Source organism: Trichoplusia ni, chromosome 5, assembly GCF_003590095.1.
Source record: "Trichoplusia ni isolate ovarian cell line Hi5 chromosome 5, tn1, whole genome shotgun sequence".
NCBI lineage: Eukaryota > Metazoa > Arthropoda > Insecta > Lepidoptera > Noctuidae > Trichoplusia > Trichoplusia ni.
This window is the reverse complement of record NC_039482.1, coordinates 7878032-7895577: the sequence shown is the minus strand read 5'-3', so window position 1 is coordinate 7895577 and position 17546 is coordinate 7878032. Positions and strand designations below refer to the sequence as shown.

Here is a 17546-nt window from a genome sequence, read left to right as displayed (position 1 = left end):
ACGCTTACAGCGACGTATTGCCAGTTTTGATAAACTCCACTATTTTAGGGAAGTTATGAATTTATCGCACTGATTTTTTTGAGTTGTAACTTGGGTAATTTTCTTTTCAGCTGGTTTACAAATTGCAAAACAGGTATTGATATAATAGTCACCGTAGAGTTAAATTCACTATTGGTTAAACTAGAAAGCTAAGTGCAAAAACTAGTAAAAAGTAATACAGAGGTCTATAAAGCACGTCTAATGCCTACTCACAACCATCTTTTTACAAAAACTTCAAATTGTTTAAAATGGTGTTGATTTCAAATAATATTTCTAGATTGTTGTGCACAGGTTGTTATTAATGTAGAGAAGAATGAAAAAGTACGTTTATTCCAAAGATTCCTAATTTTGTGTGAGAATATAGAAAATATTCTTTATTGTACACCATGGAACTGGAGCAGTGATTCATAATACATAGTATACAGTGTTAGGGTACGACTTAATTGTAACGACGGATGCGCTTATTATAATCTATATGCCAGATGCCAGCCTCTCAATCCTTATCTTAAAACTAACCATACATACAAGCATTGAACCAAAAACATTAATGTTTGATATAAAATATATAAATATCTCCCTCGATCGAGGAAAATTCATTCGCGGTCTGGCAACACGGATCGCTTGAGGCAGTCGTCAGTCGATACGAGACGCGGGAAGGGTCGCGCGGCTGCATTGCACGCACAAATACATTATTTTACGAATCTACAGAGCAGTGATAAGTGAAAAATGCCTAATATTATAAACGAAGTGAAATTAGACTTCAAAGATGTATTATTACGACCAAAAAGGAGCACGCTAAGAAGCAGAAATGACGTAAGTAATTTTTTAAAATTCTGAACTGCTGACCAAGGTATTAAGCGGAATGCCTTCTCATGAAAAATTGAAATTTTTGTGGTTGTAATATGTAGTTTGAATGGCGCTTATTTTTCAGTGACCTCTTTAACGTATATTTTATAACTGAAATATTTATAGTTGTGCCATAATATAATTTTAAAATTTGAAAATATTTTTGGCGATATTTCTGCAATAAAAATGTTAATCTTATCTGCATTAAAGTAATTATAAACCCTAATTTTATTGTTGTTATCGATAATAATATACGTGATAGTTAAATCCAAATTGTCATGCCTTTCAGTTTTAGGAAAATATATCTTAATTATAAATATTTGGATGATCTCATAAAATTTAAACAAGATCTTATTATCTAACGCAACTTCTTTTTGGCTAAATGTTTCTTTTTTTTATACACTTATGTGGTTTTGTCGTTCGATTCTTACTTACTAATTTGTACCTCTGTTCACTAATGCATGGGATAACTTTATAGTAAGGGCTCCTTAACAGCTCCTTTTTAAATGCGTGCAGAGATATAGGGCATGTAGAGGCCTTATTAAAAACATTAATCTAAAATGCAGGGGAATTTACCAGGGGCCATCCACCGTTGCTCTATACAAGAGACGTGGACGGCCCAAGGTAGCGACAAAACTATTGCAAATTGTAGAGGTAAATGTAAATATAATAATCAGAAGCGTTTCCTTCACTATGGAATAGTATAGATTTTCAATTGAAAATGAAATGAAATTACCTTATCACTAAAACAGACAGGTTTAAATTTTTCTTCTTCAGCCCTAATACATGAATGATCACAATAAAAAATCGATTACTATCATTCAAATAGGTACCGAAACAAACATAACTCTGTGATATCTCTACCTGTCGCTACTTAACTCCTGATGGAGAAAGAGACGGCATGATAATTAGCATGATTGACTGACGTTTCATTATTTAACGACTTTCCTATCCGTTGAAGCGACTGTCATTTTTGGGGCAACCAAGTAACAGAATTTGTTTTAACTAAAATAATTTACGTTCAATATTCTAATGTTTACAAAGAGAAGTAGTACTAATTACTCACGTTATAATAATGTTAGCAAAATAGACTTTTATTTAAAAGATTTTTATTCAATTTCACACATAGAAAAGAAAAAAGATGCGACTATCGCACTAAATGTACATATTTCTTACGTTTAATGAAATCTGTCATAAAGGTCAACTTAGTACTGACTAATTGTCTGTATTTCACTGCAGACACACCTAGTGCTCAAAGCCCCACCTCTTCCGATGGGCATGTTCACTCACAATGTTAGCATAAATCTACTCCGCCAATTAGATAGACAAAACTATAGACGAAGAATTTACCGGATATTAATGAAAAATGTTCAGGTTTTTTTAAAACTTACTTAAAATTATTTTTAATTCAAGACATGACATAAGACACTTGCTTGTTTCTCAAATGTTCATAATCAAAATGGCAGACGTACGGCAAAATTTAGCCCTTAAGCATGATGCCTTCTTTGAGTGATGGCTCTCTCCCCGATGATAACCAGGCCCGTGCTGATGACGCATTCGTTTTCGCCTCAAAGAGATGTCTAAGCTCTATGTAGCTGATGCCTCCCGGGCCAGCTGGATTTTCCGAAAGGGTAACCGCGTAACGCAAAGCGTAAAGGAAGGAACATGCTTGGGCTTTAGTCAAAAAAGTCTGACTCTCCTTTCCGCATAACCCAAAGCGGGTAGAGTCATTTGATGAATTACCATCCGGCAAAGAGGTATAATGCCGTCTTTGTCAGTTTCAAGTGGAATGTAGGGACAAACCGACATTTAAGAACACGTAGATCATACCTACGACACGCACACACTTTCTGGTCTCAAACTTGCTTTGCTGTATTATGAGTACTAGACAACTGATAAATGTACTTAGATTTTTCTAAATACATACATAATATAGATAAATTACATCCAGACACGGAACAAATGACAGATACATGATATGTAGATACACGAATAAATGAAAATGGGTATATTATTTACGAAAATTTCCATCACCCCCTGAAGGAATAACTACAGGGTTACTATCTGTAGGCGTTAGCAATTGAAACTTAATTGTTATTAATTGTTTTGTTTACGGATAATAATTGATCGTATACCTACCTCAATTGATACAGGATACAAAGAATGGGCTTTACCATTTAGTTTCCTTAATTCCATTTATTTTAAAAAACTTTAATGTTTTTGATAGGCTTAATAGCCCAGTATGTTCCAGCTAATTTCAAACGAGTTTCGTTGCGTATTTTCTCTTCTATCCTTTTTTACTTCAGCTTCAATAAGCATACTGTTCTTGAATGACATCTAGAGCACAATTTAATTTAGTTACGTCAGCTGGCATGTTCCTTTATTTATACCGAAGTATCTCCCATTTTTCCGCTGCAAAAAGCCAATGAAAATATTGGAAATTTTTAAGGTAAATATTAGATCAATCACAGATGCTTGCGCTCAGGTTAAATATTTCCGAAACTAGTGTGACGTATGAAAGCCCATAAAAACGCTTATATGTGTATCAAAAATAATCAATTTCTGAAATGTAATCTGAAATGAAAACTATAGTGTATTCCAAAATAAAATGTTAATCTTCCAGTTGATGTCAATTTTGCATTCACATTTTTGTTTATTTCTAAATAGCAACTGTTTTCTTGAATAACATATCCCTGTTACAATTGACAGTCAAGCAAAAACCGCACGCTTCAACAAATTATATTTAAGGGAGGTGATTAACTAATATGCATTATGTTGATAATAGAACACTATATCCTTTTTTCAAGCAATTTAACTCGGATATCCCAAAGACTGCAAAATACACGTCATCATCATCCTAGCCTTTTCCCAACTAAGTTGGGATCAGCTTCCAGTCTAACTGGATTCAGCTTTCCATTGTTTTACAGATAGGGACTGCCTATCTGACCTCAACCCAGTTACCTGAGCAACACGATACCCCTTGATTACTGTTTCTAGCTTCTGTCTACCTGTAACTGGCAAAGATTTATGAATAGCAGCCGGGGCCCACAATTTAACGTGCCTTCCGAAACATTGAGGAACTCGTCATGACAAAGATGGTCACCTATCTACGAACCAACCGCGTCAAGCGTTGCTTTACCTTCGATCGATCTACGTATGCAGCTATAGCTTAGCCACAATTCAATTATCCAAATAACAAACGTCTTTCAACTTTAACCTTGAGGTAATAAGATTGATTTTCATAAATCACTATAGGAAAAACGTTTTTCCTCTACTATAAATATCTATAAAGCTAACGACAACATATTAGTTCCCCCAATCAAAAAGTAATTTATTGTCTATGGTGGCGTACGTCATCGTTCCGTGATAAAACGAAGTAAACGCAGTAAATGGTCCCTCAGTAACGTGTTTCATGTTCAACCGAACCTAATTTACTCATATTACAGTCTCCGGCAAAAATATTGGAAGACAAACGGAACAAAAATTGAATATAAAATGTCATGGTCATAGAAGAATTTGTTGTTTCACTTTCACAGCTATTGTCAAAATAAAATGCAAAATGTTTTTTTATTATGCCTACAAACAGACGTTGTTATAAGTTAATATTTCCATGTGAAAAACAGTCGGTTTGTAACTCTAAATGATAGATCTAATGACTCTAGTAAAGCGAATCCAAAATGTCGTTCCCATGGAAAAGAATCAAGAAGAAACTCCATAGGTTAGCATCTAGTAAAATTTCAAACTACCATATTTCCCCAAAAGTACACTCACATATTCTTTAAACAATTCAGTAAGGTATTGTTTACAAACATGAGTCATTAGTTGAACTAATGGCTACATGCGTAACGTTAGCAAAAATGGGAACCTTGGCGATAAGCCAAATAGACCAAATGGAGGAAATAATGAATGTAAGACTTCCTTTCAGATACCGATTTTATACACGACAGTGAATGGTAGAAGGCATCAACTGGCCTATATTAAAGTACGCTGGAAAACCTCGGAAATTGAAACTGTAACTTGTAAAGATTACAGTAATATGATTTTAGTAATATGTGTGTAACAATAGCCGAGTGGTTAAGTTCACAATGCCAAACCCACTGAGCGCGACGTATCTCACGTAGAACAAGCATTCGTGTGATCCACGACTCTTGTCCTGAGTCTGAGTGTCTTTGTTCATGTGACTTGAATGTATGTAAATCCCACTCGACACGAGAACTAAAAATCTTACTACAGGAGTCGAAAAAAAAGACCAAAAAGAAAAGAAAGAATAGTTATATAAAAGCAGTTTTTAATCAAATCAAACATGGGCTTGAAGAATTTCGTTAGTTTCGCGGAATAATATACCTAATGCAGGTTAATGTACTACCCACACGTACCTACATAGTGCACCTGTACTGCACCTACGGTTTACATAACCATGCTTGTTGCCTTCACCAAGGTCGTTTGCGTGGAAAATTATAGTTCACGTGAGGAAACTAAATAACTATACAACCTGATCGATATTAAGAGTTCTATTTCCGAGCTATTAATAGTAGATAAGGCATCGATTGGAAAGTTAAGCTGCCTCGTCTAAATCGGTTTTGAGGATGGGTTACCGTTTTGATTTCGGAGGTAGTACTAGTGTTTGTGTTGGTAAGGTTCCATGCTCAAGGGTAAAATGGAACTCTATTACTAAGGCTCCACTGCCCGTCCGCCCGTTTGGCCCCAGGCTTTATCTCACAAACTGTTAAAGCTAGGTAGTCGATATTTTTACAGATGAAGTATTTCTGTTATCGCTATAACAGAAGTGCATAGATTGGCATAGTTGACTATTTGTGTTGCATATTTGAACCGATTGAAGAAGGAGGAAGTTCTCAATTCGTCTGTTTTTTGTGTTTGTTACTACGAACTTCAGCCTGGATGAACTGATTTTGATGACTCTTTTTTCATTTAACGTGAAGTTGCAGTCATTTTGTCCAATAAACTTCATCAAGTTTGGTTGAGTAGTTTTTATTTGAGCCTTTACTCTATTCGCACGTAGGCACCTTCAGTGTCACAAGTCACTTGACCGGTTATTTTCTGTATCACAATATGCTCATATTCTAGTCTTAAACATTTCCTAGCGATCATTTGCATTTCTATTAATTTGCATTAACATCGACTACCATGCGTTATCTTATCTCGCACGGGTTTAATTACATTATCGCGTCTCTACACTTAGTAGTTCATTAGCTCGACTTTAATTACATAATGCACTGATACTGGCTTTTCCAGCATCTTGCGAAAAACGCACGGCAGGTGCATAGGAAAAAGTCCATCTATCATGCCGTCTATCATTGTCATCATGTGGAGACAGATAGTCATTAGAGGACGAACTGAGCTAAGTAGCACAATGAGGAATATACAGGGTATTCTATAAATCAAGACCAAGCGGACTCTTATGAGGAAGTCTTAGGAGCTAACCAAAAAATAGTTATAAAAATCACTTTGCTGAAAAAATGTCATGACTACACGGATAGCCGAGTGGTATGGTCACCACAAACGCGCTAGGGGAGACATATCTCGGGTTCGATACTTCGCTGAACGCGCAGGTCAAGCGTTTGTGTATTCCACGAATGATTTTTCTGATTCTGAGTGTCTTTGTGCTGAATACTACCTGTTGCCCGCGAATTCGTCCGCGTGGTTAGATGTAAGTTTGGAATTTTTGAACGGTAACCCTCAAAGATGAATAATTTTCCCTGTTTTTTCCGCATTTTCCATTGTATTTTCGCTCCTATTAGTCGCAGCGTGATGGTATATAGCCTTAAACCTTCCTCGGTGAATGGTCTATAGAACACAAATAGAATTTTTCAATTTGAGCCAGTAGTTCCTGAGATTCGCAAGTTCAAACAAACTAACAAACTCTTCAACTTTATATATTAGTATAGATTTGTGAAATCCCCCACAATATCAAAGCGTAAATTCACAAGTACGAGAGTTGTTTAAAACTAAAATATAATTTAGTTAGATCTTTCGAGTCTCGTCTCTACAAATATAAAGTTCGCTCAGTCAGCTAGAACCTAGCTTATATGTATAGTTCATATCATCATCACCATCGGCCTAGCCTTATCCCAACTATGTTGGGGTCGGCTTCCAGTCTAACCGATTTCAGCTAAGTACCAGTGTTTTACAAGGAGCGACTGCCTATCTGACCTTCTCAACCCTTTACCTGGGCAACACGATACCCCTTAGAAAAATCAATACAAATTTGTAACTTCTCATCGATTACTCTGTACTAATGTCATCACCGTTGCGTTGTCATTGCTAGTCTCGTCGCCTTGGCCTCGATCTGACCGTCCGGAACAGACCCGACCGAAAATATCTGCCTCGCTCCGATTTCTTTCATCTTTTGTTTGTCACCGATACACGGCGCGAAGTTGTTAGAAACCGGTCAAGTGCGAGTTGGATACGCGTCACTGAGGGTTACGTGGAAATAGGAAAAACTAATTTTCTAACGATAATAGTTAACCGCCATATATTTTAAAACTTTACTTAAACTTATTTTTCTGTGAAAATTTTCAACTATCTTGCTATCAAATTCATGAGATACATCCTTCTCAGGCGAAAGAACAATAATCAGGGTAGCAGGGTTACGTTTTAACCATTGCGTATGGAGCCCCAATATCTAAAAGGACTTTTATTTGACCGCGTGTTTTTCGAGGTTTAGACGTCAAATTCATCATTAATAAATGAATAACTTCTAGTCTATTTTATGAATTCTGTAATTTCTGCCCCGTACTGAATTTCCAATTATTGTTTTGGGAAAAATCTTAGAATATTATGAATAGTCCCAATTTTATCCAATTTCCAAATAATAGTAAATAGCTGAATTGGAGCCATGGTGTCTGGCGACATTAGCCACCCTTGCCCGGAATCATGGACGTTATAATTACAAGTAGTCTTAAAATATTCTCAAATTGTACATCGTAATTTGACACTTACTCGTTGCCCTTCAAATTTTAACACGTTCAGTAAGAAGGTTAGAACTGTGTTCAATGATCATGTGAAACATTTGAATAACAAATGAAAACACATAAAACGTCAGAACTATTGTTGCTTATCTCAATCGACTATTATCTACAAAATGACCTAACTGTCACCACCACGTAAGGTAGTGTACACAACGAGCATAACGTCAAACAACCTCAATGTGAATGCGGCTGTATACAGCATTTATGTATTTATGACCAAGACGTTCTTATTATTTACGACATATTATTATTATTTATCTAACTAACTATGGCCCATCCAGCCATGGCTTTCCATTGTATCTTCGTAGTATATAGCCTGAAACCGTCCTCAATGAATGGTCTATTCAACACAGAACGAATTTTTCAATTTGAACCAGTAGTTCCTGAGATTAGCGCGTTCAAACAAACAAACTCTGCAGTTTTATATATTAGTATAATAAAAGTAATTTCCATAGACTGGTGCCTTATTTAATGACGTTAACGATTGTGGAAGTGATACTTGGCTAAAGGCTATTGCTTGATCTGAACAAGTATGTTTAACCGCCTTCAAAAAGACAAAGGGTCTCAAATCGGGTATTTTTTGTGTTGCATACTCTTCTTTTTAAGAGGGTCTATAAGTTTACTTTACCCAAAATCTATGATATCGACATCCCTTACAAAATTCTGTTATTCTGATCACGATTCCTTGAAGAAATCTGCTCATTTAGAATATCACCTAGCAATGTCCCTAAAACGTTATCTTATGTTAATGTAGTAAATAATATAACGAAATACGTTCAACACATAATTAAGTTTGAATCAGTAAAATAAAGTTCGGAAAACCATCCCAAGCACAAGGTTCGACTTCTAGAACCCATTCTAGATATTCTATTACGTAAAAATAATTAAATACACAAGACGTCCTTGATAAACGTTTGCAAGAATCTCCGCCAGCTTTATTGTTACGAAGCTCCAATTTTGGCTGTTTTCCAACTGTATTACGTTACGTGGAAAACGAAAATCATTCGCAATTTCACTGTGGATTCCTCTGCCCTGCTTTCATACGAAATATGTAGTTGCAAAATTTGAATTCATTTACAACTAATTTGAACCATATTTTTGGTCCAATTAAGCGTCTAATTATAAGAATGTTGTTCATTAATCATGTAATTTGACACTTATATTTCTGAGGGTTTACCGTAACTCTCTAAAGTAAGCAATTCCGAAAGCGTGACGGCGTATTACACAGCGTAGAACAATGTCTCTCTTTCACCAGTTGTTTTTCCAGGACGATAAACTAAGAGAGCCTTAAGAAGAGAGTGTACACTCTTTTAAAGGCCGTCCATGCATCAGCGATAACTCAGGACAGGTGTCCAATGGCGGAGGTGATTCATACCATCATTAAAGTAGAGATTGTTTTTTAGTGATTTGCCTTTTGTACTCATCAAATTTGTTTGTATTGACCTGATTTGTTTTTCCTTATGGTGTAAAATAAAGAGTATTCTATCTATCTAAAGTCGACGAGGCCGTATGCCGCCTCAAATGTAAATAAAAACACTACTCAAAGATGTTAATACTTTGAAAAAGATAAAAAAACACTAAACTTTCCAATAATAATTGGGCTCTCGTTAAACGTAATTTGATACTTCTATTTTTGGACAGCTGATCATTCAATCTGTTGTCAAATCTATTGACCTACTGTGATTGATTGGTCAAAGCCTAACAAACAATCACGGCCCTTGATTACTTTGACTAAGTCCTCCCTACAGTTTACATGTTTAGCGTGGCTGCTCTTAAATTGTGTCAATTCCCTAACTCTGGTGCTAAAACAGGTCGAAAAAGATTAGAGCGGAATAGGTTTAAAAAAATACAGGTTTATACGTTTACCTCAGTTTGCTCTGGCTGATACCCTTATTTTTAAGGGAGGTTTGGTAAACTCTTACTAGCTTAAACTACTGTTTACCATCTTTCTACCTAGAACCAAAGGATGTGATGCAAAGTATCGTGATCTCCGGCCGGTATACTCCTTTTAAAGAAGGCAACAGTCCAACATTGACTTAGATGTCATTTTGCTTTTCTTTTCGTAATATTAGGAGGCGAGATAAGCAGATGACGCACACATAGGTCATATTTTGCAGCTACCGTCGACATACAAGTGAAAGGAGTGGGCTAAAGTTTTTTTTCTTTAACAAATATTAATTATGTGTTTTTATTTGTTCCAGGTTGATTTGTACCGAGAGATCACATTCCGCAACTCTGGCCAGACCTACAAAGGAGTCCCAGTCATGGCCAGCAACATGGACACCGTGGGAACATTTGAAATGGCACAGGAACTGTCAAAGGTAATAGTTTATGCTGGCTATTGATGACGCTCTAACTCTTATAGTAATGTTATTGTGAATGTGGAAGGGAGATGCCGCTCTACGTCATGTATAGTGCTGTCACTCTTGCAGTAATATTATTTTAAGAGAAGGTGGTAGACTTCTTTTAGAGGTATATTCTTTTAGATAGTTACATTTCTTTCAGTACTATGATTACTCTTTTTAAATCGCTCTCGTGTTGAGCTGACAGGCAAAATCAAAACTTTTGTTTCATACAGGCCGTTTTCCAGGTTTTAAAACGTTACAATATTGACTCTAGATCTACGGTTCCAAAATGTCATTTTTATGGAGAAAAACCGGCAAGAAACTCCAAACTTTTATATATATATATAATACAAAGAGTTCTGGAATAGAAAGGGAAGGTCTTTGCCCAGCTGTAGGGTATGTCACGGATGCCCACCTTATAGTGGTCTTAAGTCTCATAGCACAGACTAATATTAATAAGGGCGAAAGTTTTAGAGTAGTTTTAAAGAGGTATATTTGCTACCTGTTCATGTTTAAATACCTGAACTAAATTCAACAAAATTTGTTACACAGGTTACTAAGACTTGAGCTAAACCACAGCTAGTTGCGATAACGCAACAAGATGTTTAATTCAACGATAAATATAGTCACATGCTTCACTGGGATGAATATAACTCGGTGATTATTCAAATTAAATTCATGTAAAGATATGAACACGTGCCTAGATAATAGTAATGGTTTCTAAGCACATATGTTTCATTAATTATTCAATTAAGGTATTGTTTTTATCTATTTCAGCACGGACTATTCACGTGTATCCACAAATACTATTCCATTGACGACTGGAAGAAGTTCGCAACAGAACATCCAGAGTGTCTGGAACAAATGGGTATGTATCTATTTTACTGTACTCCTCCAAAACAGCTAGACCGATTTTAATTAAATTTTATGTTTACATTAACATTTCTGACAATCACCTTATATCTATTTTTATATCCCTAAGTGCTAATAGTTGTCTTGGTATTTTATTAATTATTAGGAGAAAATGTTTTTTCATCGGGCATAGTGCCGACACTATTTTAATTTAAAAATTTGAATTGGGCTTTTACTGATGGATGGCTGGGTATAACAATTTTTTAGTATAAGAAAACTATTCCTATAACACACTGTTCCTATAAAATACTAAAATCTATTTATCAATAAAGATATAGAATAATAATAATAAAAATCTATCTTTATTCAGAAACTCACACAGCTTATTGACATCCAGTATTAATCTACGAGAATCTACGAAATCTTAATAAACCTTCTTGTACTTCAGCGGCCAGTTCGGGAACAGCGGAAGCAGACTTCGAGCGTCTAGCAGAGATTCTGAACACTGTTAAAGACCTGAAGTTTATCTGCCTGGACGTGGCCAACGGGTACTCACAGCACTTTGTGGAGTACGTGCGGCGAGTGAGGGCCGCATTCCCCACACACACTATTATTGTAAGTTAACCAAAAAGTTTTTATTTTACTTCCATTTAGACTGGACTCTTGGTCTTGTGGTTAGTCATCCTGACTGTTGTACTGGAGGTCGCGGGTTCGATTCTCACCCAGGACAAATGTTTGTGTGATGAACATGATATTTTGTTCTGCGTGTTTGTGTCATTTATCTATGTATGTATTCAGAAATAAATAAGTATTTTTGTCAGTTTTCTTGTATTTAACAAGCTTTGCTTAGTTTGAGACTAGATGGCGTTGTATGAAAATTCTGGAATATTATTATTTTATAATATAAATGTAAGGTGCGAGGTGTGACAAAATTGATTAACCGTGTGATCATTTGCTTCCAGGCTGGTAACGTAGTCACTGGAGAGATGGTTGAGGAACTTATTCTATCTGGGGCAGATATCATCAAGGTATGCTTGTAAATATTCAACAGCACCAAAAGCTTAGGTGTAGAGTAAATAGTTATTATTTCCTATATTATATTTATGATGCGGGATGGATGTACCTCATTCACCATTTTTATGTTTTAAATAATGATGCGAAATGTACTAACGTGTAATTCACGACAGTAACCATTTTCCTATATTACTTGGAATATTTCGTCGTCGTCATAAAAGGCAGAATTTATACAGAAGGTTCCAAAGAACATAACTGTAAAACATACACAAGGATTGGACGCCGACGGCAAAAAAGCTTTCAGTTAATTCGCTGAAGTATTAATCTATTTTTGTACACAAAAAGTGAATTAACACGAGAAAACTAAATATTTTTTTTTAACTACAAACGAATTCTCGAATTGTATTAACTGTATGTTATCCCACAGGTGGGTATAGGCCCAGGGTCTGTATGCACGACACGCATCAAGACAGGTGTGGGCTACCCGCAGCTGTCCGCCGTCATCGAGTGCGCAGACGCAGCGCACGGACTCAAGGGACACATCATATCTGTAAGATATATAGTATATTATTAACTTAGTATTTAAGTGTTGCTTGTATAGTGTTTGGGTTTGTGTCTCAAAGAAGTATTTTTTGCACAAGGAAATAACTTTTTTTCCAAGAAAGAATGGACTGAAAAAACCAGTGTTGTCATTAATATGGTTCAAACTATTAAGTCAGCGGGCGCTAAACACAAAAATAATTAAAAATTATATTTCGCGTATTCTGTGAAACGTGTAAAATAAAATTAAAGAATTAACCTTTATGTTACCTTTACATTAAAGTTTGTTAGAACCCTTCGCCTCATTTTGCAGTTGTACGTGTCATAAACATCCCTAGGCCTGTAGGCCGGTAAAAATTTCACTAGTTTTAGCATCAAATAAAGCGCTTAAATGTATGTTTGAAAGTATTTTCCCTTTTGTGAGCGATTAGTTCAACGTTATCATTTGTGCCTAAATCACCTGTCTAGACGTATTCGTGTTTTATTTTCCCAGGACGGTGGTTGCACATGTCCCGGTGACGTAGCGAAGGCGTTCGGTGCGGGCGCGGACTTCGTGATGGCGGGCGGCATGTTCGCGGGACACGACCAGTGCGGGGGCGACGTCGTGGCCACGGCTGATGGGAGGAAGGTCAAGCTATTCTACGGCATGTCGTCATCCACGGCCATGCTGAAGCATTCCGGAGGCGTTGCGGAGTACAGGTCTTCGGAAGGTAAGGCTGAGTTTTTGAATATTTTTCGCTTTGGTTTTTTCCAAAAGGTATTTAGATAGTATGTAGAAGAATAGCTTGTCATACAACGATTAAGAAGGAATTAGATTGTCTGTAAAGAATCTCCTCACCATTACAACATGTAGTCATACAACAATAAAGTCCTGATGCAAGAAACAAGGTTTTATTATGTTTAATGTAAATCGATTTTGATTCATGCAATCGTTCAGTTAGATCAGTGATTCCCAAAGTGGTCCAGGTGGACCCCCAGGGGTCCACGGGAGTCTTGCTGGGGGTCTACGTAGGTGTAAATAAAAAATGGGGGTGCATAAGATGTTAATAGGGGTCCACGAAAATGTATCTGCTGTTGACAGTAAAGAGCAAAACTGTGCGACAAAATGTATATTAGTATTTGCTAGTGCCGTGCCGGAGACAAGTAAAACCTTTTTTGTTGTAGTTCTTAAGTATTTTGTTTACGTGTACAAGTCGGTAGACCACAACTGCTGGTATAGATAGGTAGCTTAGTAACTTACAGATATATTGATTGTCCTCTTTCACTTGAAGACAAACACAGCACGTTTTAATCAATTGCTTTTTCGCGAGAGAAGCACTGCTTCTCTAAAAAGGCTGAATAAGTAATATTGCAGAGCAATTAATTTTGTATTTTTTCTTGCAAATATCTACTATTTTTTTAAATTGGAACTTCATAGTCATTTTAAATCAATTTTGTTTTATCAAAATTATTCAGTTTGTCACGTTTTAAAAATGTAGCCGCAGACAAAAAATACGCATATTCACGGAACACGTTAACTCATTGATTTGATGAAATGTTAGTTATTATGCTAACGATAGATAAACAACCATGGATCATAAATCTATATAAATTTAAAAAAGGCTACCAAACATTTTGGCTGCAATCAGAAATATCCAAAAAATGTCGTGGACTGTGGGAAATTGAAAGGAAATTTTTAATAGCTTTTCCCTCTACATACCTTGTCGAAAGGAGTTTTAGTGCCGTTACAGACCTCTTAAGAAAAAAATGAGCAAATGAAGCATCACAGAGCGGGGGTATTTGCGGTTATTGCTCACAAAAATAAAGCCGAACATTGATTGTTAGCTGAAACTCCATCAAATTCCTTCTCTTCTCCTTCCTTACTCTCCAAGTGCTTCCCATTAAATTAAATTATGACCTGAACCTATATTAGCTTATTTAATTTTTCTTGTAATTCTATTTTTTTAATAAAAAGAGTATTAGGTATATAGTGTACCATTTTTCGTTTTGATTTTACCTATCGGAATGTAGGGACAGAATTCAGAAGCGACATAATTTTTATTTTTTGGTAACTTCAAGTATGTGGTAGAAATGTAGAAGCAGGGGGTCCACCGAAACCAGCAAAATTTGAAAGTGGTCCACGAGAAAAAAAAGTTTGGGAACTACTGAGTTAGATAAACACCCTTTGATAGGATGGCATTAAACTCTTCTAAGAAAACTGAAGTGTCCTAGAACCTGACAGCCTAGGATCCTATGGAGGCGTTTTCCCAGAAGTGGACAAACGAAAAACTCATGGATTCGTATTCAATAATTGTAGAAAGTGCTTATCACGATCTTAACTTTTTTAACTCCAGGTAAGACAGTAGAAGTGGAATACCGTGGGGACGTCGGGGTCACGGTCAAGGACATCCTGGGCGGGCTGAGGTCAGCCTGCACGTACGTAGGGGCAGCACACCTGAGGGAGCTGCCCCGGAGAGCCACCTTCATCCGCTGCTGCAGGCAGGTCAACGATACATTCTCTTAATCTTAATAGCAGGACATATTAAGTGGGTATTGGATCTTTTTTAAATGTTTTTTTTCTTTAAACTGACCAAATATTTTGTTTCACGGAAGATATTTGCTTTTTTTTGTATTTCATTTTAAATACGGACGTGATAACAGATCCATTTTATCTATGAGAAGAGACCGGAAAGAGAAATAGCTTTTTATAATTTAAATTGATTAAATCACAAGGATGCTGTGTCGTTGGCTTAACTATAAACTCCAGAATGTTCTTTATTAACCTTAAAATGGTTTTTGGGATAGTCAAGATAGATGTGAAAAGTGTGACAAGAATGCCCGGGCATTTTGGAAACCTTTTCTTCTCCAAAGGTAATCAATCCTGTAGAGAGTATTCATAGAAATTTTGTCTACGACAATGTCTTGGAGAAAGTTTTTCTATTCTATTTTGATGTAGAATTTTTAAAATGCCCGGACATTTTTGTTTCGCCTTGCAAGAATATTTAGAAAACGTGTAATCCCAGATTTTTCAACATCATTTCCAAATAAATAAATTGTTAATGTAAAGAATATCTTACATCTCTTACTTATAAGCTTAAGGTATTCAGCTAAACGCGAGAAAATCTAAAATGTTTACTTAAAATCTCATTGTATGTAGAAAAATAAATTTTAAATTTAATCACTTAAATAGCTAAAGCAATCAATTAAGACGTGGCCTCGGAATCAGCAAGACTGATATTGACATTGTATACCGTGATTCAAATAACAATAGGTATGGTTTTCGGCCATATTGGAATTCCTTCGACTTTTGCAAATCTTAAAAAAAACCGTACGAACTTGCTTTAAGGAGCTTTCATTCGATAATACTAATGATTTTAAACAATTCTATTTAACAATATATTTTTAGTTAGTCTATAAAGATGGAATTATAATGCCTATTCTTATTTGAATCGATTTGTATGTGTTTTATTGTTTATTGTTAAATTGTTAACACAGATTGTTAATTGCTTTCATCGACTACTATTTGATATCTCAAATCACAACAATAAGGCTAAAACCAAAGATCAGAAGATTGTAGAGTAAACTTAAATATTTTATGCACATCCATACCCAGGACTGCGACTGCTTAAAACAGTCAAATTTTCTCAGACTATTTTCCCATAAAACATATGTACTGTCAAGACGAGGAACGACACTTTCGCAAGAAACGACAATTTGACAAATGACACTTCCATATATTGCACACTTTGCCTCATTTTGATTATATGCTAAAGTGGCCAATCATATTCTAGATAACTTAAAGCGGAAGTGACGTTCCGTTTCAAGATCTAACAAACAGTGACAGCTTTAGAAGGTCAAAATTTACATTTGACAAAGTGTCGTTAACCATTACGTGCATTGTCCTTAATATATAAGTGGTGTCGTTGTGCATAAGTTTACTCCACAAAATGTTCTGAAATGTTTATATCATACAAAGCTTAACGCTGGTGCTATTTTAATCTTTCTTAGATTAGAAAATGCGATCAAAAACTGCTTAAATAGATGTAATAGTTCAATTTTAATATAAACTTATTAAAAATCTTCAAACAATTTTTTATTTATTGTTGATTTAATTTGTTATTTTGTCACAAAGTTCACGTTGTTGGTGTATGTTATTTATTTAAATTACGAAAATTTATATTTTAAGTGGTTTGTTTGTGTGTGTTTCAAAAGTTTATTTACATAATCAGATTTGCAAAAGAATGTAGTAAGTATGAACTATAGGAAGGTTTTGCCATTCGACTACGGGACCCTAAGACAGACAAAATTTTGTGAATCTGATTTGGTTTATAATCTTTTGTTGTTGATTGTTCGAGTTCGAAAAATATTTGTATGCTTTTGAACTATAAGACATGTTTGGTCACTCGAGACATCTCATTCAAGGCCTGAATACTGAATTTGAATTTTGTACGCACAACTTTGGTGTTACGGAAAAATATCTAATTACTGAGTTTACCATCACAAGGGCCAAGTTGTGAGAGAGAGATGTGGCACTACGACATCTATAGCTCTATCTCGCTTACTCAAATGCAGCCACCTCACTTTAAGAGGCTATAGTAGGCTCCCGATCTATTGTGCCTACCACACAAGTAAATTTCTGTGAAAGCACAATGCAATGTAAAATTTTTTGAAAAGTGTTTTATTTTTAAATATTTTTATTATTTTATGTGTTGATGATGATGAATTGTTGTTTAAGACGAAATAAAGTTAATGTACAAAATGGTTTTTTGTATTATTTAATGACCCATGCTTCATAAAATAAAACACGCGAGAGTTTCTCCAATCTTTACCTAAATTAGGCTTAGCCTAAATTATGAAATTTGGAAGTACCTAGATCCTAAGGAATACCTTTTTTTCGTATATCAATTACCAGCTCTACATCCTAAAATAATTGGAAAAAGGT

General features: G+C 35.6%; 1 protein-coding gene across 1 annotated transcript; it reads left to right on the top strand.

Moving 5' to 3' along the window:
* Nucleotides 1-660: 660 nt before the first annotated feature.
* On the top strand, nt 661-17365 carry LOC113494314 (GMP reductase 1-like). Its single transcript, XM_026872606.1, has 8 exons — nt 661-852; nt 10076-10195; nt 10997-11087; nt 11520-11686; nt 12034-12099; nt 12513-12635; nt 13119-13335; nt 14959-17365. The coding sequence occupies exons 1-8, from the start codon at nt 766-768 to the stop codon at nt 15126-15128; spliced, it is 1041 nt and encodes a 346-aa protein (XP_026728407.1). The 5' UTR covers nt 661-765; the 3' UTR covers nt 15129-17365.
* The last annotated feature ends 181 nt before the right edge of the window (nt 17366-17546 follow it).

What these genes read in the sequence shown, in the direction of transcription:
- LOC113494314 (XM_026872606.1), top strand. Translation starts at nt 766, where the DNA reads ATGCCTAATATTATAAACGAAGTGAAATTAGACTTCAAAGATGTATTA. An exon ending in CGCTAAGAAGCAGAAATGAC is followed by an intron (nt 853 to 10,075) that starts GTAAGTAATTTT and finishes TATTTGTTCCAG; the next exon opens with GTTGATTTGTACCGAGAGAT. An exon ending in TCAAGGGACACATCATATCT is followed by an intron (nt 12,636 to 13,118) that starts GTAAGATATATA and finishes TTATTTTCCCAG; the next exon opens with GACGGTGGTTGCACATGTCC.